We start from the raw sequence: 24,381 nt of genomic DNA, 5'->3' as shown, positions 1-24,381 counted from the left end.
GCCTCTGATTTCCACCCTCTTGGAAAGGGAGGCTCACCACTGAGTCACCAGGTGTGGGAAAGCAGGTAGCTCCATCAAACACCTGAGGTGGTGCAGGAGGACAAGAGGAAATGGGAACACCTGAAGTGTGACCCTGCCACAAAGCAAAGACATGAGTTGGGTTTGCACCATTCAGCATTGCACCCCAGGAAGCTCTGGAAACCCTTCTCCTGTGGGCCTTTCCATTTTTCACATGGAAAATGTGCACTATGCCCAAATATTGTCAGGAATCCCTGCTGCAAAATCTCTGCCACTCACAGCCTTGTGAACATTCAAAGAACCAGTATCAGCAGTTATTTACAGGAATCATGAACCCATTTCATAAGCTCAGGCATTTGGCTGCCATGGAAAAATACCAGTTTGAAATACAGACCAAGAAGCCATGGAAGAGAAGCTGTCACTTTGTCTTTCACACAAGTCATCTCTACTCCCAGGATAAGTCAGTACAGCACATACTGGCCAGGCTCAGCTTTGTGGTGTCAGGCAGGTGAGAAGGGCTCACAGGGAGACAGGTTCAGCTGGTTGCTCCCTCCCTGCAGGGCTCTGTGTGAGTTGAGCATGATTCACCCAGTCCCTTGCCCACAGCAGCTTCCCAGCCTGTGCTGCAAGGGGCAGGGGCTGCAGTGACAGTCCAGCACAAGGTGAGCTCACTGACCTATGAACCCACTGCCCTGCAGGCCTGTGCTGCCCACTGGGACTGTGCTGTGCTCACAGGACCCTCCTGCTGGGACTGCCATGCTGCTGCCCACTGGGATTGTGCTCACACCACCCTTCAGCTGGGACTGCCATGCTGCTGCCCACACCACCTCTTCCCTGGGTGGCAGCAGGTGGGGATCAATGGTGACCTCCAGCGAGGTGTACCCTGTTCAAGCACAAGGGAGGGTGGGGCTGGGGTTCAGAACAGCCACTCTTGTCTTGTCCTTCAGACATCCATAGGACTGCCCCTCTCCTGAGCCAGTGTGTCCTGCAGGGACAAGCCAGGGACTCCCAGGCTGCCTCCCAAATCCAAGGCAAAGAGGTCAGGGTACCTGTGCAGCTCATTCCATACGTTACTACACTTGTGAGACCCCGGTGCTGTTCAAATGGCTCCAGTAGCTACAAAACAAAAACATATTTTACTGGTGTTCCTAAAGAAAGAAAGTCAGATCCCTAGTCTGTGGGACCCCTCTGAATATGACCTTGTCCCTGTGGTTGCACATCAGCACAGACACCTCCCAAGCCATATTAGCTGGAAGCTGGATGGAGAGCAGCAGCACGGCCTCAGCTGCAGGCGGCAGTGGGCACCGGGTGCCCCCCATGACTTGCCACAAACGTGCTGCTCTCCTGCCAGGAGCAAACATCGTCATCCTCACAAATAGTTAACCTGCCGGGAGCCGCACAGCACTAATGATTTCACATTCATTTAATCAGCTTGGGCTTCCAGAGCGTCCACCTCAGGAGCAGGGCAGGCCGTGCACCCATGCTGCCCCAGCCGCACCCTGCCTCAGCAATCATTAATCACCGGCCGACAGGGAGCGGGCGGCGGGCGGGAAAGGGCCGAGGCTCCACAGCCCCCTCGGGAGCGGCGGCAAGCAGCGCTGACCGCTTCCCGGGGTGGCAGCTCGTTCTCCGACCACCCTCCCCTGGGAGGCCCTCTGGAGGTGGCCAGTCCTGCACGCACTGCCCTTTCCTCCAGGAAGGTCACTCAGTCCAGGGAACGAGAGGCTCTGCCTGCTCCTGGGAGCTGCTGGGCTGCGCCTGAGGTGGGGGCTCTGAGCCCCAGGAGCTCCTGCCTGGCTGTACCGCAGCCCTCATCCTCCGCCATGCAGCACAAGGCACTGTGGAGTGCTCTGGAGTACACCTGCCGATTGCTGGGCATCTCCACCGCAGCAGGTAAGAGCAGATTCTCTCTGTCTTTGGCACTAAAAGGCACCAAGTGGGAGCTGGGACCTCCAGGCTGCCTCCCTGCCTTTGGCCAGCTGCAGCCATGGCCCCTTCCTATGGGGAGGACAAGAAAACTTACCTGCTTTTGCTTTGGGACCCAGGGTGGGACAGTGGTGCTTGCCTGGCTAGGTTCTTTCCAAATGCTGTGGGAGGCACAGTGAGACATCAGAAAGGAAGGGCCAACATTCAGAGGGCAAGCTAATGCATGCCAAAAGAAAAAAAAAAAAGTAGAAAACAAAACCGTATTCTTCTAAAACAAGCATAGGTATAGACAAGATGTCAATGAGACTGAAAAGCAAAATACTCATGGCTGTGCAAAACTGCCGGGCTACACTGTGGGATGTGAAGGTGACGGAGGAGCTCCTTGTAGTGTGCACAAGGAGTGAGATGTCCTGTCCCAGGCAGGATGGAGAGGTTCTGTCCCAGCCACCATGGCATAGTTACAATAAAAGCACTGCTCTGCCTCTCTAGCTGCCTGTCGGGGAGCTGCTCAGAGCCGTTCAGGTTATGGCTGCATCACAAACACCATAAACTCACCCACCTGGTACCTGGGGAGAAGCATCCTCCCTCCCCCCCCCCCCCGCTGCCAGGGGCTGCTTTGGACCAGGGTGTTCTGGGTTTGGTGACACACCCAAGTGCTTGCACAAGCTGAATCATTTGGTTTCAGATGAAATGCAGGAGTTTTGAGCCAAGTGTCAGACACAGTGTCTCACTCAGGAGGGTGAAACGGCATTGCACAGGGGGCATCTCCAGGTGGGACTTGGGGAATCAGCTAAAGCAGAGGGCTCAGGGGTTGACTCTGGCACTGCTGCTGACTAGTTGTTATGGAACAGGACAGGCAGCACTCTCTGCCTCAGTTTCCCCATCAGTAAAGCAGAGATCAAAGGGTCTGATTTGTCTAAAGGCTGGACGGGTGAACCAGAGATTCCTGCTGAGAGGTGACTTGACGGGATGACTGTGGCTCCTGTTTCAGAACCCCAGGGATTTCAGTCAGACACTGCAGAGTAAGTCACAGCAGGCCCTCCTACCTTTGTATTTCCTTTATGAGCTGCAGAACGTCATGAAGAGGCACTTTGCTCAAACCAGGACAAAGTAGAAAGCACACAGGTCAGCTGAAGTGTGCACAGGTTCCCAAGGACACAGCTGGGGTGATGGAGGCTCTGGAATGTGCTTTAAAGGACTGATACTGATAACAGGCAGAGAGATCTAAGTCTCTGAGTTTATACAAACTCCCAGCAGATAAGTGCATGTTGTGATGATACTGCAACACTGGGAGATGGGACAAAGCTTTAATCAGAAAATGCAGATCACTTAATTTCTTCATCCCTATCCATTTGGGCCCCCATGAGCCTCACACTGCTCATATTCTCACTTAAAACTCCAAGGAAACTCATAGAGACCTTTCTGGGAGAAAATGTGGGCTTGTTGCCATGAGAAAACTGATGCTAAACCAACAAAATTGAAAGTAGATTACAATGTAGAAATGTGTTAGTGGAATATCATCTTTCTCTCCTGCATGTTTTCTTTTCATCATTTTGCAGCACATCTTTCTTTAATTTTTCTTTAAATGAGCATTGCAGTTATCTGTCTGCTTAGCATCAGAGCATAGAGGGCTGCACTTCAACTCCCTGTGCTTTTCTATAGGTCTGGTGCATTCCCAGTATCACCTGACTTTCCCAAAAGGCCCGTGAAGACTGAGATGTGCCTGTGTTTTATTCCTCTGTGTATTACAATGGAGTAAGAAATCAGCTTGATGCAGTGTTTAGTGCCTGATGAGGTGTGTGAGGCTTTTGAATGAAATGGAAACCATGCAGAAGAAATTCCCATGGGTTTTGTTTGAAAAAAAAACAACTATGAAATGGAGAGTGCATCAGCCTCGCTAATTGATTTTGAGAAGGCCTGCCCAGCTCTTTATGCTGCTAGTAAATACAAGTTACCCACATAATATAAACCTCCCCTTCCCCCAGGATCTTGGAGTGTATGGCTCTCTGCAGTGGTGAGGCTACAGGGCTTCCTTTGAATCAGAAAATGGCTAACTGGTCTCATGGCAAGTTAGCAAAGAGTTGTCAAACAGCCCTGTGTGATTTGCTGCAGGGTTTTCAGCATCTCTAGGTCAGTGATTCCAGGCCTTGTGTTTTTTGCATCTAGGAAAGATTTCCTACTTATTTCTTAATTCTCATGCTTTCAACCATTTAATTCCTAATCATGTGCCTTTAGCCACATGGTTTGGACAAGATCCAAATCAAGGCAGTGACTAGTCCAAACAAACACCTCGAAACAGCTCTTTTTTTCTTGCAGATTCTTCATCCAAACAGCTTTGTGGATAAAGCAGAAGCTGTGCAAAAGGAGGAAATCTCCCCATCCAGAGCAGAGGCTTGAGCTAGCAGCCAAGCTGTAGAATTCTGCATTCATCCACAGACTGAATGAATGAATGAATGAATGGGAATGAATGAAGTCCACATTTGTAGGGAAGATTATAAAGAATGGCCCTCAGTCACAAGATAGTAAAAGACAGTACTCTGCATGTAGGATTACACAACTCTTGCAGCTTCACAGCCCTCTGATGAGGGCTGATTTCCCTGTGCTCTGCTCAGGCCTGGAAAGGCAGTGTAGAAGGGTGGCACATGGGCCCCATAAGTTCCCTTGGCTGACAGGGGCCAGCAGTTGCAGGAGACACAGGGAAAACAGAGAGGGATTTCTTTCAGCCCAGGTGGGAAAGCTGACCATTGGTATTCACCTACACTTCAGTCTTGATGGACACTGAGATGTGTCCTTGTTTGGGGGCCTGGTATCCTTGTCCACATGGGGCAAACCACAGCTCAGAGAAATGGATCCAACCTGCACCTCAAACCTTGGCCAGTGTGCATTGAGCAGGAGCAGTGGAGAACTTCCTGAGCACCAGTGGATGGGTGGGGACTGCTCACTGAGGGGTGGAGATATCAGGCGCAGACAGGAGATTGCTCTGGCTATGAAAGCTGGATTTCATTCAGCTCCACACTGCTGACACTTGTGCCCTGTGAATTGGCTCCACACTGCTGACACTTGTGCCCTGTGACCAACTTGCTGCAGCTGGTGTGAGGCATTACATTTCTGCTCCATTCTAGAAATAATCTTGAAGGGAAGTGAAAGATGTTGAAGAAAATTTTCCATCCCCTGAAGCTATTGGCCAATCCATCAAAGATTTTAGCCTTGCTAATACTCTTAATCCCCCTAAAACTGACTCCCTGGTGCTCTGTACTGGCTGAGGCACTGAGAGAACGTTCATTCCCTGGTTTTAATCTGCCTGCTCCCATTATATGTTTTTGTGTTTGGCTAGCTAAAGATCCTGATGCTATGGCTACAGCCCTTCGTGAAGGCAGCTGGCACAGCTCCCCTGCTCTGCAGCCACGTGTTGGGTGCAGCAGGGAGGGCAAGGGAGTGGGGCTGGCAGGCACTGGGGGGACCTGGGCAGAGGAGGATGGGCAGTGGGCCTGTGGCAGTATGGCCCATCTCAGAGTGGAATGGTCACAGGACACTGCTGCTCACCTGCCCCAGCTGTCCAAGGCCAGCTGGTATTCCCAGAGCACCTTTCCCCAGCCCACACAGTGGCAAGGCTGCCATCACAGGGGTGCAGCTGGGATGGGTTTCAGGGCTCTGTGTCAAGGGCAACACTCAGCTCTGACTCTTCTGGGTGGGTGTGTCAGCATGAATCACCGGTGCTGGCAGTCCTGACACACTGCCCTGCATGGAAGAAGCTGCCTTGCTAGCCCCTGGGGAAATGGGAACATTCATCCTGGGAGCTGGTTACTGACCCAAGGGAACTGGGATTGAACTCTGCAGTCAGCATCTTTCCTGCCTTCTCTTTCTAGTGCTGATCGGTGTGGGCGTAGAAACCCTGCAGCGAGGACAGTTTAAAAGCCTGGCTTTCTATCTGCTGTGAGTATTTCTGCCCTTGAAATCAGAGCTGGCAGGGGTGACAAGGCCAACCCCTCCACTATATGTAGCACCAGATTAGACTGCAACAGCAGCAGGAGACAGTGTCCAAGGCTTTGGGTATTTCAGATCTCCATATTGAGTTTTCAGAAAAATACGCTATTTATGTTAGGAAAAGAAATGCTACTGCAGACTCAGGCAGGCCAGAGGCAACACTGGCTGCAAGTTGATTCCCCAGGGGCAGGAGGGCTGTGAGTTTTCCATAAACCAGATAAGCAGAGGGTGTTCAGACCCCTGCATACAGACTGTGTTGAGAACGGGATGGTAAATTCTGGCCCCCTGTGCCCTTTCTACCCACCTGCAGAACATACTCAAACACAGCCCTGCTCCCCTGACAGCTCTACCTTTCAGTTTTTCAGGGGTTGCAGTTGCTGTCTGTGAAGGCTTCTTCTTTATCAGTTTGTTCCTGGAGATGTGCTTCACGTGAGTAGACCCTGCCCACGGTGGGACCTCCCAAAGGCACCTTGCCCCTTACAGCAACACCAGATCTGGGGGAGCTGCAAGTGCCAGACCAAAGGTCCTGCCCCCAGTGCCAAGGCAAGTGCACTCAGACAGGGGGGAGGTAAATGGGTCCATGGGCACAACCATTTAAACCTGTGTTTTAATCCAGGCTTGTGCCCTAATTTCCTGAGCATCAGCACAACAAACAGTGGTCCTCAGCATCTGCTTAATACAGTGTGGAGGCACAAGGTACCAGGGTTGGAGGAAGACCCAGATCCCCAGGGTGAGCTTCAGCTCCCTCCAGAGACAGCACAGAAGTTAAGGCTAAAATGTCAACAATCCTTATGTCCTTTTCAGAGGCTGAGCACTGCTGCTGTCTTCTAGTAGAAACTCAAAAGTCCTCACAGCTTAGAGGCAACTCCTTACTTGTATTAGCAGGCACTTGGTTAGTGAGGCACTGAGATGCTGGCCTCTGGCAAATGCTCTTATCCCTGCAGGAGATGTTCAGGCTTTGCTTATCTTCCCTGAAAAGCACATCCATCTTCTGACAAACCAGACTGAAGATCTGCACATTTAGATGGGTCATGGTTAGGACCAAATCTTCTTGGCATATGGTTGGTGCCTCATGCCACAAGGACCTCTCTCTCTCTCCCCAGTCACAAGCCTGAATTCCTGGCACAGGCCTTCTGGAAGCGAGCTAGATGCCCAGGGAGCTTCCAGAAATTCCTGGGGTACACACTGCTCTCAGTGGCTTGCTTCCTGCATCCTGTCCTCGTCTGGCATGTCACCATCCCTGGTGAGAAGCTTGGGTGGGGAGTAGTGCAGATGGAAGAGGAGAATGGTCTGGTGAGGGGTGGGGATGTGCAGGGAGCTGGGCTGGTGGCACTGGGCTAGCCAGACCAAGCACTGCTTGGCAAGGCCTTCCCACAAGCCAGAGCCCACAGCCAACATATTCTTGTCCCCAGGGTCCATGCTGGTGCTCACTGCCCTGGCCTACTTCCTGCTGAGCAAGAGGAGGAAGAGCCCAGGGCACAAAGACACACATCCCCAGGCGGGTCAGTACGTGGACCCTTCAGGCACTGAGGCAGCCCCAACCATCATTGGTGACACTGAGCAGACCTACACCTTCCACGGGGCCCAGAGGGAGCAGCACCGCTCGCTTCTGGGCCATATGAAGAGCATCCTGAAGGGCAGCAAGGACAGCAGCTCAGCCCCAGACACTCCTGTCCAGCCAGCAGCCGTGCCAGCGCCTCGCAAGCAAGTGCACTTTGAGGAGAAGGTGGTGCAGATCATCCCCTCTGTCAGCGAGGACGTGGAGGATGTGGAGAGTGAGGCTGAGGAGACCACATCAGACACAACGCCCATCCTCACCCCACCTGATGCCCCCATCATCATCGCCCCTCTCAGCTCTCCTGGCCTCTTCTGAGCCCTCAGCAGGACTGAGGACAGAACAGCCTGCTGCTACCCTGGAGCAGATGCTCCAGCAGCCAACGGGCCCAAGGAGGTGGCCCTTATTGCCTTCCGTACTTTGGGGGTGACAGCTGTGCCACCCCCTCTCCAGGGGCTGCCTGCACTCCCTGGTCCCCTGCATTGTGGCGGCCAGGGGACAGGTGGGGTTCAGCTGGGGTAGGGCCAGCACAGTGAGGTTTCTGCTCCCACGGCCTCACCCGTGTCACCCCCTGTGCAGCACTGCACACCCCTCCGTGCTCCTCCTGACATCACAGCCACGGCATGTGCCTCCCTGCTGGCAGACTCAGGCAGCAGGAGTGGAGATCTGTGTGCCCTGGAGCAGCCTCTGCTGGGGCACTTGTGTCCCTCTGGCCTCGCTGCACATGGCAGAGCTCCGGGCTGGGCTGAATTCAGCACAGGCACTGCAGCCTGCAGGTTCCCTCTCAGCACCTGCACCTGCTGCAGTAGCTTGAGACATGCAAGACATATTTGTGAGGTGGGTTGAGACCAAGCACTCCCCTGGCATTAGCACCTGCTTAGTACCTTCCCAGGCACTCTGAGCCCAGCAGGGAAATCATCTCTGGCCTTGGGGACACCTAAGCAGGAGCAGAGGCCTTCCAGGTGTCCCCTGCTTGGACAGCCCGCTTGAATTAGAAGAACTTTGGGATGATATGGCAGCCCAGGTCCTGAGGTTCGCACCACACTGGCTCAGCAGACTGTGTGTAACTCCAATGTGTGTAATTATGGCCCCCAGAGGGAAAAGGCAATAATAAAATTACCATACTGTCCCACCAGTTTCTTCCATGCCAGCTCTTCCCTGAACCCCTTAATTCTGGCTTAATCCTGGCATAATTTCTGCCTTTTGAGGACCATTCAGTCATGATCAAGCATTTCCCTCCTATTCAGCTCCCACCTGAGGACATGTGGGAAGAGCTCAGGTGTCTGGGTTCCCTTGGACATGGGACAAGAAGCCAAACTGCCACTGCTGTTGGGATGAAAATCTGTAAATGCTCTGAGCCCAGACACATAGCACTGGGGGGAAGTGATGGAAATTAGAGCAAATTCCTGGGACCTGCTAGATTATTTATAAGGTAGAAGCCAGTTAACTGGCTGCTTTTCTTGTAAATACCTCATTTCTTTTATTTAAGATCTGATCTCTCCAAGAGGCAATCACCATGTTCATTTAGGAAAGTAGGTCAAAGTGTAATCAGAAGGCAATTGAGATAAGAAACCAGTGCTACTTTTTAATAAACTATTTTTAAGTGACTTCTAATTTGTGATATGGATGAGGAAGAAGATGAAAGATATTGACTCACAATATTTGACTGCCTGTGTTTAATACCAAAGCTGTTGACAAGAGGAGTTTATGAAGGGTTACACACACTTGTCAGTCCTACAATGAGACATAAACAGAAAACTTTTTGTTGCATCACCAACATTTAAAATATCAATCTGCTCTAAACATAATACATGGGTTAGAGACCTCCTGTTTCTGGCTGCAGAAATTAACCTCCTATCCTGTCATGGTGTGCTGGGGAAGAGTCACGTACACATGTGCCTTCAGGGTGGATTTGCACCTGTAAAAATATCTTCAGAAAATTATGCCAAGTTAACACTGCACAACTGATAGCAGCAAGCCAAGATGCAGCCACAGTTTCACCCTTCACCTGGTGTATTCATCACATTAGGAGAGAAAAAATAAAGCTCTTTTCCTCTAAACCTAGTGGCAAACATATCTGCACCAACCAAGGTCCCAACCCAGCCATGCTAACAGGATACCCACCCTGGCCTACCCTGGCCTACTCTGCCCAAAAAGGCAGAGCTGGCTCCCAGCTTCACCACACATCTGCTCTGCAATTAAAGCCACTTTCATCTGCAAAGTCAGCTTTCTGCATCATCCAAGGCCCTTCTTTGAACATTGCTTAATTAATTGCACACAGGGAGATCAACTTCATTGAACAGGCACTGCTCCCAATGTATGGAGCAATCTGCTGACTAGAGAAAGATTGTATTGCTGTAGACTCTTCTCCTTAGCAAAGCTCCTGGGCAGCCTGGGTGGGAACAGATGTTCTTCCACAGATTTCATCCCTCAGCCCTTGCTCAATCAGCCAGCCCCATGAGTTGTACCCGTGGGGCAGCACAAAGGGTGAAACAATGTGCTGGCAGCACCTTTGGCACTTGGAAGCTTGTAGGGAGCAAATTTCATTTCTGTGAAGTGCTTAAAATGCATTTGCAGTTTTTAGAGCTGCACAATTAAGTTTCCATTTTTAGGCTCATCTTTTAAAAGTCTGTTGTAGGTCTCCCTTCAGAACCAAGAATGGAGGAAGCTACAGGTGAGATGTTTTTTCAGGCTTCACAGAGCCAGCATTGGACCTGGTTGCTTTTCTTGCTTGCTCTCTTGTGTTGGCCTGGTTCTTCTCCAACCCCACAGCTAGCTAGCTCAGGAGATTAAGGCTGGGAAAAATAATCTTGTCTTTTTTGTGGTATTAAATTGCCTGTTCAGCTTAGGTCTGTGGCTGACTCACCCTGGAGTCTGCCAAGAGTTTGCATCCGTACTGGGGAAGTGGCTGCTCCCCCAGAGGCAGACAAGCTGCGCCTCAAACAGCACCTGAGCTGCTTCCCAGGTTCTCCCTGCCAAGGAGTCCATTTGTACATCCCCTCTCTGCTCCTCACCACCCATCCCACCCCTGGTGCCACCTTCTAGCTCCATCAGTGTACGGACCTGTTAGCCCAGAGGAACAATAATTAGGGAAAAGAAAGCAGGTGGCTATCTTCCTGGGTAATGAGCCAAATAAGTTCAGGGAGGGCCAGCCACAAATTAAGGGGATGGAGGATAAAAGAATCTCTTTCAGAGTCAGCAGGCTGTTAGAGCAGCTCAACTGCTTAGAGAAACAAAGCCTCAGGCTTTCTTTAAAACCCAGTGCAGAGGAAATGTTCAGCCTCAGGGGGTGTCAGATGACTTTGCAGAGGCCTCAGAGATTATTCACTCAAGTGTGCACTTCTCTGTTGGCCCCACTCCCTACGTCTAGCTGTGAGAGCCATCCCAGGGGCTACTGAAAGCACCAGAGATGATGTAGAGGGCTGTGGGGGGTCTGTATGAGAAAAGCTCTCATATATGCATGGTAATTGCAGGGAAAGAAAAAGAGGGAGAACTTGATGCTATTAACTTTGCAGTGCAGTGTATCTGAACATGAGCTGCCTGAACTGTAAGTCCACACACCACTACATGAACTCTGCTGTGTAATTTTTGCCTGCATTGCAAAAATTCATTACTCGGCTGGTCCATTGAGATTAATCCACTGAGTTAGAGTGCATAAAGCTATAAACTCCTGTGGATTCACATACTGAAAGGAAATGAGATGAATCATCCAAAAGAAATACATTTGTAAGGTAAAAACTCTGTGAGGTAATCCTGGCAGAAATTGTTTCCTTCAAAATTTCCACCAAAGATTCCCCTGCATCAGGAAAAGTTTGCCTGCTTTACATGTGAAATGGAATGACTCTACAACGCTACTTGACAGCCCCATCAAAACACAGTGAACTGGTATGTTGCAAACAGTTATTCCATTTTAAGTTTCATGTGCAGGAAAACCAAATTTTGGTGCAAGCTTCACTTTACAATTCCTCTCTTCTGATGCACAAGCAGCTGTTTCAGGGCCCTGGAGACCGGCACACTCCCTGCCCCACCACAGTGCTCCCACCTCGCACCAGGGGCTGGGATGGTCACCCTCCTAATTCCCCAAATCCCCACTGGGACTCTGGTCCCTCATTTCGCTGAGTGCTGCTTCATATTGGAAACATGGAAATTAATGTTTTACCCAAATAACAGCAGTGTTAGGAAAATAAAGCACACTTGGAGAGAAAAGTGTTCCGTTTCTGCAGTGTCAGCAATTAAAATCAAAAATGCCCTGATTGAGCCTGTAACTGCAGCACTCACAATCAGCAAACACCAGTATCAGCATCAGTGGCATTGGTGGCTTCTAAGTCAGTATTGAGTCATGTCCACATGCAGGAGAGGACCTGTCTCCACTAACACACCTGCAACCTTACCACTCTTCAGCCCTGCACCTTCTCCTGTCCCAGCCAGGAGATTCTCCTGTGTGCTGGGACAGAAATGCAGTTTCTGTTTTGGCTGGCCTCCTGCATTTCTTGCTGTGAGGGAAGTTACAGAAACCAAAACTAGATCCCAAACCTGCCTGGGATTTCTTGGAGCTGTCAGCTCCCTTGTCTGCTTGGCATGATGCAAAAGCAGGAATATGACTTGCAGCCACCATGTATCAGCTGACATACCACTAATGAGATGACTGCATAGGTTATATCCTAATGAATGTGTGAGGTACCTCTTGGATTCTAATTCTAGGCAATTATTCACTCAGCATGTGACTTTATTGAATCTTGTTTTGAGGCTCTAGGCAAACACCAGGAGCCAACCCAGGTCTTTGGATCACAGACTAAAGAGGCAATCCATATGTCAGATAGGAAATAAAAAACTAAATAAAAGGGAAAGAAAACAAAAAAAAGGAAAAAAAAAAAAAGGAAGAGTAATATTTATTGGGAGCTCCTCCTCAGCACATCCTGGACTTCCTACAGCTCAGGTGGAAGGTGAACAGCATCTTAACATTAATCCTTATCCCACTCTCCTCTCTTCTTTCTACCAAGCCACTTCTTCAGCTCAAACTTTTCCCCTCCAGAGCACTGTTTAAAAGGAAATGCTGTCTTGATCAAGTCACACTGAACAAAGTTGCATGCACTGTGACATGGCTGCACAGCTCCTTCCTGCCCCTCCCTCTCCAAAGCCCCTCTGTAGGAGTGGCTGTGTTTGGTACTCTCCAGATGCCCAACCTTGCTCGTCAGCCCCCTGCTGGCTCCGCACTCCCTGGAGACACACGCTTGCAGCTGCAGTTTTGGATGAGGCTTTCAACACTGCAGAGGGAGCTCACATCTTCCAAATTGTGCCTAGAAGGAAAGAAGGAAGCAGACACAGGGAATGTGCCCAGAAAAGAGAGACTACACAGCAGCCCTAGCTAACTCGTTATGTTTTTCCGGGGTTTTTTTGGCAAAGCTCACCTTCCAACTCTTCCAACTGCCTGCTGATGCAGTATGTAAAAAAAACAAAACAAAAACCCCAACACATAAAAATCATTTGTGCAATAAAAAAAAAGCAATTTGGGGGTTTTTTTCAGTTATGTTTTTGCTAGACTGCATTACTTCCTTCAATAGCATGAGAAGGCAGAAGAACACAAAAAGGTTTTATTGTGCACAAAACTGAGGGGAAGAAGCTTTTCTACACTGTCTTCTCTCTAAGCCACACTCAAGTAAAATTCTCTGGGGGAGTTTGGTATAATGGTAGGACTTTTGAATTTGATATAGTAGCACTCCATTTCTCCCTTTCAAGGTGGAGAGACTTGCTCTGGGTTCTTTATAACTTCTTTTACTTTTGTGCCTCTTGAGGAAACAGTCCCCAGCCCTTTCCTGCATATATAGCTTTGTAGCAGGGTGGCAAGGAAATTTGATCTGAGCAGTTCTTGGAAGATTGGACTTAAGAAGGAAATTTCACCCTTTAACCAGCACCTTTCCCTCAAAAACCCAGGCCCAGGCAGGAAAGTGAACTTCATCTTATTATTTTCTCATTAATTATGATTCCATCTCAGCATGTTTCTCATGCAAGCATCTGCAAGCTCAGAAGAAATCACCAGCTGCAGAAATGGAAATTCAGTGTCTTCTCCAGCAGAGCAGAGACATGTTATGTGTTTCACATTGGGACTACATGCTGTGACAATGTAAAAAATATCACAATCTTACTCAACATATCTCATGGAAGTGCCCTGAGAAGGAAATTGCAAACAAATTCTTGCTGACTGGTTTGGAAATGGAAAAGGCTCTGTTTTTATCATTACTTTTCCTGGCTCTTATCCAGTACTAAAATACTGCATTTCTGCTATAATCATTTTATCAAGCTTATTGTTTCATGTTTTCTTCACTTCCAACCAGTAATCACAGACACAAACATTTCCTTATTCAGGCTGATTCCTTCTAAATCAAAATTCCATGTATTTTTGTTTTCCACTTACATAGCACTTTCAACCATAGAAAAACTGGCATGAAATGGCAAAATATTTTTTGTTTATGTCCCAAAGCTACAATTAAGAATGCCCCAAACCCATTAATTTCAGTCCTACTCATCCTGAAACCGTGCCACAGGTGTGAATTACTCCATCAATACTGTGTATCTAGACAGGGTACCATGGCAGATCATGTGAGACAAACTACCAGACAAGGTGAAGTAAAAAATACCACATGGAATTACATTGCCATGGAAATGCTATTGCAGCCACTGTGCTGGTTCTGCCCCAAAACAATGTCCTGTGTGCCATTCTGGACAGACTCTTCTTTCTTGTTACTTGCTTGTAGCTGTGAAAACTCTTGTGTCACCTGTGAAATGCTCGTGGAGCCACTCTGCCCTGCACAGAACTGCCATGCACAAGCTGGCCTTTGTTACTCAATACTTTCATGGAAAAAGTAATTATTCAAATAACTGCCCTACAACCAGCTAAGTCTGTGTATCAATTCCAAACAAAAGTGTAAGAAAAATCAATTTGAGCAATGTCTCAAACCTTTTTTATAAGACTGTAATCCACATGTTACTGGCATTCAGATCAGCCGTTCAGATGGGTATTTTTTCTTATTAAAAAGATTCTACATCTCAGGCAAGCACAGTAAAAATTACAAGTTGAATGGAATTCAGTCAAAGCTAATCTCAAGTAGAAAATCAGCAATGATAATTATTAATCAAATTATACAGAGCTTTCACTTAACAATAATTAGAAATGACATGTTAAATAATATTTCTGAAAACATTAATTTGTTTTACAATTATTTTAATGCTGGAGTTACTAAGATGAAAGACAATTTTATTAGTAGAATATTGCCTTTTTTCTATCCTTTTAAAGAAAAAGTTTGACATCTAGGAAAAGCTTTCTTGTAAAGCTGAGTAGGTGTGTACATGGCTCAATACCTGTGCAGAACAACTTCTAAGAAGAACAGAAGCCAAGGGGAATTTCTGTTTTACTATGCTGTGGTTTATATTTGATCTCTAATCATGTTTTAGATCTGAGTTCACAAGTCTATAAACTTACTCTGCCCTGGATGAATCACTCGTAAATGGATGCATATGAAAAGCAGGAGAGGGCAAATGAAGATTTCTTTTTTTTCCTCCCTGAGCAGAAGTATGGCAACACAGAGTTGAATTTGGAACTGAAATTGCCACATATATTAGGAGTGTCTCCTTCCCCCTCAAAGACAGGAAGGCAGACTCAAAAAACACAAATATGTAGCAAGCATAAGCAAACACAGATACATGAGGATTAGTTGCCCTGTATAACTCTTCCATCAGCTTTTTAATTCTGAGATGGCTTGAGCACTGTGCAATGCTCTGCTGTTGCAGCATGGCTGTGTGGTTTGTGGCAGGAGCAGCAGGACAGGGTGCATCACCCCCCCTGCACAGGGAGGTCACTGCAGGGGACAGTGAGCCATGGCACACCAGGGTGTGTGGGGGAATGGCTTGTCCTCACAGCACCACCACTGGAGCTAACCAGCTTTTCCTCACCTCATCCAGGAGACACCACACCTTTCCATGCTATGATTGTATTTAGCAAACCAGGTTCGTCTCAGATGAACAGCCCTATCTATAACTAATAAACAAGACAATGTGCATTGCATAATAGGAGCCTGCTATTTCATTCTGTGTCACTTTGGTACATCCACATTGCTTTGATGGGAAATATCAGGGTGATTATCTCCAATTAGATGCAGTGACACCATTTCTGACTATGATTTCTCAGGCAGAAGTAGTGTGTGCACACTGGGTAGCTGATGCATCGTGCATTTGATGTTTCAAAGGCAGCAAACCCTCTGGGGTTCACATGCTAACAGAGCTAACCTCTGCAGCATGGTTATACACACTCTCTGTGTTGGACAGATTTCTGCAAGCCAACGTCTTTTGCACATTAGAAAATATACCATGGCTAGAAAAGACATAATGGTGTAAAATAGCCTCACCACCAGACTAAATACCAAAACCAAATATATCACTAACAGGAAAAACAAAACAAACAAGCAAACTGACAAACTAAAACTCTCTAACCTGCACAACATCAAAGGACTGGATAAGAACTGTGAGATTATCTATCAAGTATTCTGAAGTCCGAGGATAATATCAAACTGGATACAATCCTGCTAATAATTCCCAGGCTTGTCACAGCTATGAAAAGCCACAATTGAAATGATAATAATTATAATGATGTTATAAATTAATAAATTTACTAAGATTTTATTGAAATGTTGGTTGGCATTTCCATAAAGATTGCTACTCTTGGAGTCATGTGGGGATATCAGACACTGAGTTCCTATTCAAAGAGATGGCTCTGTCACAGAGAAAAATCCTGAAAACTGGGAGCACCTGCTGATCCTGGAGAGTTTGTTTGTGGCTTTGAATGCACAGAACTGACTAGTCTGCGTCACCTGGGAAAGGGAAAATGTTTAGAATTCCTCTCATAAATGACCACTTCTTTCATCCTTTTCCCCCCTATAATGTTCATCTACATACAGTGTAAATTTTGCAGACCACAGGTGTTCAGGATCTTAAACAACTTGTGCCCATCAGTCATCACAAATAGAAAATTTCTTCTACACCTGAAAATATGGCTGTTGCTTTGCATAAACCAAGTGAAGTTTACCTGAAAATCCAGTCTTCATTATTTACTTATAGTTTTGTAAATAAAGCAATCTTTAGCAGATTAAGATTAAACACAGTCCAGACATGATCGACCAAGAAACTGGTTCAGCCAAAATGACTACATACAAAGCCTGAGTCAAATCCCAGAGGCAGGCAAGGTTCCCAAAGGCATCTGAAATGGCACTAAAGCCCATTGGTTGCTGCTTGCTGATTGATCCAAGGTTTGATTACTGGTGTGTTGAGTAACCCCTTCTTTTGCTGCTCCCCACTCTTTGTCCAGTGTCCCACGGTCCTGTGGTTACCACGGTTTAAAGAAAAAGGAAGAAAGCAGAGAGATTAGTGCCTGAAATTCTGGGATTCTGAAAAAATTTTCTCCAAAATTCCCTGTGAAGTGAATTGCCATGTGAGGGAAGAAGTAGCCATTGTGAGCAGAGGATTGCATGAGCACACCCTGTGTGCATATACACCCTGTATTTACAATTTTACCCACTACTAGCTGACGGCTGGTGTACCACGTAGAGAAGTCAGTTTGCCCTAAGCAATTATCTAGCCCTGGCTGTGATTTCATTTTCTAATAAATAAAGTCTGAGGCTGTAATTCTCTGCAGTCCCAAGTGAAAATTATAGAGCAGTGGTCAGAGAAGCCATCTCAGAGATGACCTGCCCCTCATGCTGCTCCCCCTCCCTGGCGCCAGCGGCAGCATCTTGTGTGGGGAAGGCATCATGTGGAAAATCTGCTGATTTTAGCAGTCCTGCAGTGGGGAAGGCAAGGCTGTCTCCTTCCACAGATCATCCCAAAGGCCCTCCTCAATGTCCCTTGCTAGAACTTGGTATGGAGATGTTCTTCACTTCTGCACAATCTGGGACAAACTCCAGGGTGCTGAACATGCCAGGTGAGAATTCACAGTACACAAAATGGTAATGATTCTTTCCACATACGTGCCAAGATCCTTGGAGACTGGGAACTCCCATCCATTTTTTGGGTGGATCCCATTTTCTCTGAACTGGTCTAATTTCAGTTCCTCCCTTGTTAAAAGTGAACCATGCACAGCCATGCTGGAAACAGTGGCACTAACTTCAGGGTGCCTCCTAATCCAATGCCTTCTGTGGAATCAAATGCCTTCTTATGAAACTAAAAAGACAAGTATCCAGTACATGCATCACATACAAATTTGGAGCTGCACATTGCCCATAAGTTTAAGGGTGAGTCTGATTGCAGCAGTTCCATAACATCAGAATAACTCATTTATTAAAAGTACCTGTGCACATCTTCATTATTTGAAAATTATATTAGTCTAAAAAAATAGTTCTGTTTTGCAATGGCACAATCCATTTTCAAAACATGAAGATGAGCAATCTAGCAGAAGTATAGAAGCATACAGTGATTTTATTCAAAGGCTTAAGGGAAGATGGTTCAGCTGCCTTCCTAAGGAAAAAATGTTCAGCAGATTATGCTGCCTCATTTTTATCTGCATGTTCCCTGGTTTGCAGCATAGTCCTCCACAAAATAATTAAGGCTTTGTTGTGTGATAACAAAAAGTTGACAAACTAGAAGAGAAAGATTGCAAGTGTTCTGACCAGTAAAGAATGCAGCATGATTAGGAAATTAGAAGAGGAAGAAGAACAAGAGGTATCCTAAATACTTGACTGGTGCCTGCAATCAACTGTAGGGTGCAAACTGACAGGAAACCAGGGTGGCCTCATCTAGTGCTCAGGGAACGATTTATTAAACAAAGAAGAATTCTGATAGGATTGAATTAAAATTTTTACAGCTTTGCTGACTGTAAGAATTTACCTACCTGTTAAAATTTTGTTTAAATATTTCTTCCAGGTATTTTCTTTTTTTGAAAGGCAAAAAAAAAGTGACATTTTTATCTCCAGTAATCCATTCTCTAAACTCTCAGTACAATTTATAATTAGGGCATGATTTATAATTTATATGAAAAAAAAGTCTGACATCGCTTCGGGCACAAAGGGAAGGATTTCAGCCACAATTTTCATATACTTATTTGAATATTTATTCAGATTAACTAGATTGCAGTTTAGAAGCTGTTCAGACAAGTAGCAGGGACAGTTCGTGCACAAAATCCTCCTAATTGGAGGTGCCAGCTGAAGCACAGGAAGGAAGCAAAAGCCCTGGAGATCAGAACTACTGGAGAAGATTGAATAACAGTGATGAGAGCCCAATGTCCCAGCTCTCAGACACGGACACCAGACACCTATTTCAGGATGTCAGGATGACCTGAGAAGACTGTGGATACAACCAGTGCTGACTGATTTGGCTGGGCACTGCTGCAGCAGGGAGATGTCTGCCCAACCTTGCCAGCTGAGGGACAGAGCACAACAGTGCAAGGGGTACAGGGCCTAAAATCGGCACTGCCAGGGCCGGCTCTCAGCTGGTACCCCTGTGTGCTGCTCTGTAGGGCTGCTGCCAGCTCAATCAGCCTGAGGATCACTGCACCACAACTTTTTGGACAGTGAAGACCTGACTTGTTGTCCTGCTGGTTTTCAAAAGGAAAATACAAATGACCAGCTTTTCAGACTTGTTCTTCTCTAATATTGGAGCCTCTCCTCTGCAGATTGACAGTCCCACTCACAAAGAGGGACAGTGTCCTCTTAAACAGAACTTGGGAATGGACTGCTTTTCAGATGGCTGCTACTGTCTGCTCCAGAGGAGTGAAACAGCCACGAGACCCCTCTGCGATGGGATCTTCCTGCCTCAAGACCCTTCACAAAATGCTTCCAAAGCAAAGAGGTCATCCTGATCATCAAAAAGACATGGATTTCTTTTGGGATGGTAAGAATTATACTCTTGTCTGATATTGTTTGTCTTAATGATAGAACACTCCCTTGTTTAATGAAAACTTTTGGTGTCTAATGCAACATTCAGTGGAGCAGAGCTTGAAAGAGGTCCATAAGTTTCATTTGTTCCTCTGTGCAATATTGTGGAACTATGTGTTGGCACTAACATTTTAGAAGTTAACTTCCTTCACGTAGCAAGAGTATGAAACATTTTGTTGACATAAGTAAAATAGAACATGTAGGTTCTTCATTTGGTTTGGAAAGTATCGCTTTGGGGTCAGCAGGCAAATTTTGTCCTTATAAGGGAAAGCTTCCATTGAAAACACAGACTATATCTGATGAGCAGCTTTGCTATTTAAAGTGCATTTCTATAGCTAAGGTCAATATACTTTGATCATGTTCCTTTTCCCTTACAAAAGATCAAAACAATATTCTGCATCCTAAGTACAAAGTAATCATCTTAATTTTATAATTACTGTATATTTCATTTTTCACTGTTTACAGTAGATTATTTCATGTGGGAAAATTAATGCCGATGCTCAGAACAAACCATTAGTTTGTATTAGTAACTTTACTTTTAAAAGATAAATGATCTGTGAGTCAGCAAAACCTTTGCTGTTTCAAAAGAAATTCCTAATATGTCTAAAGGTACAAGTGATAAAATAAGTGCTTTACAATTTGGAAAGACAGGTCTGTGACTATCTTTCCTGCTGCCATAGCAGAAGTTGCCAGCAGTGTGCCCAGGTGGCCAAGAAGGTGCCCTGGTGGCCAGTATCAGGAGCAGTGTGGCCAGCAGGAGCAGGGAGATCACCCTTACCCTGTACTTGGCATTGCTGAGGCCACACCCTGAGTGCAGTGTCCAGCTCTGGCCCCTCAGGTTGGGAAGGACATTGAGACACTCGAGTGCATCCAGAGGAGGGAATGAGGCTGGACAGGGGCTGGGAACACAAACCCTGAGAGGAACCACTGAGGGAGCTGGGGGTGTTTAGCCTGGAGAAAACGAGACTCAGGGGTGACCTTAATGTTCTCTAGAAGTCCATGAAAGGTGGTTGTTGTCAGGTGGGCTTGGTCTCTTCCTCCAGGCAAACATTGACAGAACAAGAGGACACAGTTTCAAGCTGTGCCAAGGGAAATATGGGTTGGATATTAGGAAAAAGTTTTTAACTGAAAGTGTGACAAAGTTCTGGAATGGCCTGCCTGGTGGAGTCACCATCCCTGGATGTGTTTAAGAAAAGACTGGATGTGGCACTGGGTGCCTTGGTTTAGTTGAGCTGTTAGAGCATGGATGGGACTCGATGATCTTGAAGGTCTCTTCCAACCTAGTGATTATGTGTGATTCTGTGTGAAGTTAGGGGGAAGTTGGTTTTAATGCATGAAAAGAATGAAGAAACCATGATGGAGATGATTACTAATGGAATTCATATTTGGTGAGAATTTTCCAGCAGAAAGAAGGCAAGGAGAAAGGTGTTTGTAGGAAGAGAGACAGCCCACTCTGGGATGCTGCTAACTCAGCCCCCACTCAACCCAGCTACAGGTATGCAAAAATCCCAGTTTAAATGGAGGACAGAGGTTTAGTGGTGCTGTCTCTAACCTCCCTAGCACCTTCCTTCTTCCCCAGAGCAAATCCCTTACTTCAATTCTTAGGATTAAGAAAAACCAAAGCCCCTCTGCCCACAGTCCCTTTAACCTCTATAAACAGCTGGGTAGGTCCTGCTGATGGCAGCACGAAGCTGACCAGAGACTTCTTCAGTCTGGGCTTATCAGTGCTCACCAGGAGACTGCTGCACACTGAGTGTAAGGCCTGTACAGTGCTCCTACTGGTCCCAGTTTTTCTGCCAGAGGATCTCAAGTCACACTCCCAAGACTTTCATTTAGCAACAAGTACAAGAGAAATAATGCATATGTAATTTTCAGCTTTCCACACGTGTCGGCAGATGTGTAAATTCCTTTCTTCTCTAATTATAGTTGATAGCATTGATGTCTGGTGACTGTGGGAGTGAAAGATGCTGCTCTATACATTACTACAAAATTAGCAGAAGGATTAAAAAAACAATCTGCAGATTGTGAGGCAAAACATTTTTAACAATGCAAAGCTCATAAATTGCAACACAGACTTCATCCACCCTCGGACGTGCAGAAGTCCTGGCTTGCAGACATTTCACAAACTTCATCAGCAGCCAGAAAGTATTGTGGAAATAATTGCTCTTATCACAAGTTGTATCTCCCTTGGATAAGTTAACAGACAGGCTGGTGCTGAGCTTTTCATGTGGAAGCTGCCCCTTCTATAGGTGACTGACATTTGAGCAGGAGGGCAGCACTGCCTGGGGCATTTCCAGACAAGGCATCAGCAGTGTGAGCAGCACAGCCAGGCATGCAGCCCTCTCTGTCCCTCATGAGCCCCTGCTTTTGACACTTCTTAGCTTACCTTTGTCACAGGAAAGATTCATAATTATCCAAGTGCCAGGGCAGAGCTACTCATAACTTACAAATACTGTGCCACTCAGCCCAGTACTGGTAATCACAGGCAAGTCCATTGACCTTAATGATGACTACCAGAAATATTTTTGCAGGCCTGATGAGCTGGGAAGAATCTCTCACCCAAGCAGTGCCTGTTCCCGTTGGTGCTTTATGCTTCTGCAGTTCTGTCTGTGTGTGGGGACTCCCTTGAAAGCAGTTCCTTTGCTGCTTGGAAGTGTAGAGTCCATTTCTGAGTAGGGAGTGTCTGCCCTCACCCCCAAAATGTGCCTGTGCTAGGAGCCAGCCCTCCAGCTGAGGCAACAGCATGGGGTGGGTGGCTGAGGGCAACTGTATGCTGTGGGAACCAGGTATTATCCCAGGGATTCAGTGGAGAGCACACTGTCAGACCCTGTGCTTAGTCTTCAGTGTTTTTCTCACTCTCAGGAAGCAACTGTTTACACCATTTTGACATGAAATGTTTTTAAAGCCATATCAGTGTACAAGGGGATCCTTCTGGTTTTGCTGCTATGTGTTCCCTTGGAGACTCCTGGATGGCAACTTCCACAAAAACAAGTCTGTCTCTCAATAGAGCATACCTCCCCTTAAAGGCCCTCCTTAACATACTTAAAATAGCCAAACATTTCTGATAACTATGTTCACTAGCTACATGAAGAAGCCAAAAGGACATATTTGATCCATGATGAACTGCTATATTCAGCTGTATAAAAATATCTTCCATTCCTAAGTAATTTCCAGAGCCAGATCCAATTCCTGCAGCAGGAAGGAAAGGGGAGAGCAAAGAGTTTACAGAAAACACAAAAATGCTAGGGATTATATTCTGTACATTGATGGGGGTTTTATCCATAAAATACACTGGAAAGAGTTGAGGCTTCATAAACTGAGCACATAGTGAACAATTTATAAAAGGCACTTATTTATACAAGGGCACCTAGACTGACCAGTTTAAAGTTCATTTACGTATGACCACACTTGTGAAGATGCAGCCACAACTCTGACAGCAACATCTCAACCTTTAAGCATTTCCACTGAATTCCATACCTGATTATAGTGTGAGTAACTTCCCCTGAAACTGGCTAATTTACAACAGAGTGTGCATGTCTGGTTTTAAAAAAATCAGCCTAAGACTAACCCTACTTCACCTTTTTTGCCCATCTCAAACACTCACTCTGAACACATACTGCCTGCAATGACTTTATCCAGTCATTTGCTATTTATGGTATTATGGCGTGTGTATGTAATGTTTTAGTGAGTTTTTTGTTATTGGAGCATTGTTTTGCACTAAAGAATGAAGCTGGCTTTGTTCACAGTGAGTTAATAGCACATCTTAATGACACAGAATAGCATGAGGTACTCAAAGGCAAGTACACATTTAAACAGTTCACTCATGAAATTCTTGTCGAGCTTCAAAAGACACTGAGACTTTAGAAAGGCAGAAACCTGCTTTTGTTACAGGAAAGATGAAAGAAATTGGAGTATATAAAGGAAATAATGAGAAGATTCAAAAACATCCCATCCTGTGTGTAGAATCAATATTTGAAAACACTCCATGTTCTAAACCAGCTCTTTGAAAATCATTTCCTCTCCTTACTCGCTGCCAGAAACTGAACTCAGATGTTTCTATTTCTCTTTGAAAGCCTGATAACAACATTTGTAGGAACAGGTCTTCTGAGATTTTCTTTCACATTTCTTTCTGATCTGTAAATACTAAAGAAAATAACTTCTGGGGATATATTGAATATTTCTGATCCTAACCATGGGTAGTACTGCAAGAAGAAAGCATGCAAGCTATAATATGAATAGAAATATCAAATCCTGCTCAAAACCTTGGTCAATGTTCATCTCAGTGTTTAAGCTGATCTGTTCTATGTGGATGAACATTATTTGTGAGACAGAAAGAATATTTGGAGGAATAAAAATTGGGAGCTGAACAAGTAAGAATAATAAGTTTCAAGATTTAAAACTACTTGGAAAATGCAGAATGATAAATTCACCAGCTTTATACCACGGTACACAAGTGGAAAATAAAAATATTCTCACTCATCCTTCTGCAAGGCTTGTATTGCTATAGGGAGGTCACCACTCATGGTGGAACATGGCTGCACAGGGCTTGTCCTCCATAAAAAGAAGAGACTTTAAAAGGTCACTGTCCTGAACACCTTAAAAAGGACCTGTCTGGACTCTCCATTCAGGCCTGCCTAATTTCCATTGCTGAACAATCCTGGCCCACTCAGAGTATGCTTGAGACCACTGACACATGTGTGCCCATCTTGGCAATGTTTTCTGAGTCCATACAGATTACAGAAAACCCTTCTAGTTTCATAACTATCCATTTAGGGAATATCCATTCAATTCTATGCCCATTTAAGAGGTGAAATATAAATGGAAGAAAGTCTCCTGAAACCACTCCAGCAACAATGGAGAATTGTGGAGCAGCAACCAAAGCATTAAAAAATAAAAGAAAAATATGTGCAGTAACATCTGTAGAAGTAGCAGAGTTCCTTCCTTCCTTTCCAGATAACATGAGAAGCTGGAATTGGTTGTTAG

The 24,381-nt window shown here is 46.0% G+C and overlaps 1 protein-coding gene across 1 annotated transcript; it reads left to right on the top strand.

The window, feature by feature from the left end:
• The first annotated feature begins 1,833 nt into the window (after positions 1 to 1,833).
• Positions 1,834 to 8,032, top strand: TMEM72 (transmembrane protein 72). The gene is made up of 5 exons (XM_054277337.1): positions 1,834 to 1,911; positions 5,811 to 5,877; positions 6,286 to 6,357; positions 7,032 to 7,171; positions 7,341 to 8,032. Exons 1-5 carry the CDS (start codon positions 1,842 to 1,844, stop codon positions 7,799 to 7,801), a joined length of 810 nt encoding a protein of 269 aa, XP_054133312.1. The 5' UTR covers positions 1,834 to 1,841; the 3' UTR covers positions 7,802 to 8,032.
• Positions 8,033 to 24,381: the final 16,349 nt, after the last annotated feature.

The sequence above is a fragment of the Melozone crissalis genome, unplaced genomic scaffold (assembly GCF_028551555.1).
Source record: "Melozone crissalis strain CALT ecotype California unplaced genomic scaffold, PUWL_Pcris_2 ptg000019l_1, whole genome shotgun sequence".
Lineage (NCBI taxonomy): Eukaryota > Metazoa > Chordata > Aves > Passeriformes > Passerellidae > Melozone > Melozone crissalis.
Note: the sequence above shows the minus strand (reverse complement) of the source record. Positions and strands in the feature narration are given on the sequence as shown.

What these genes read in the sequence shown, in the direction of transcription:
- TMEM72 (XM_054277337.1), top strand. Translation starts at nt 1,842, where the DNA reads ATGCAGCACAAGGCACTGTGGAGTGCTCTGGAGTACACCTGCCGATTG. An exon ending in AGCCTGGCTTTCTATCTGCT is followed by an intron (nt 5,878 to 6,285) that starts GTGAGTATTTCT and finishes TCTACCTTTCAG; the next exon opens with TTTTTCAGGGGTTGCAGTTG. An exon ending in CTGGCATGTCACCATCCCTG is followed by an intron (nt 7,172 to 7,340) that starts GTGAGAAGCTTG and finishes TCTTGTCCCCAG; the next exon opens with GGTCCATGCTGGTGCTCACT.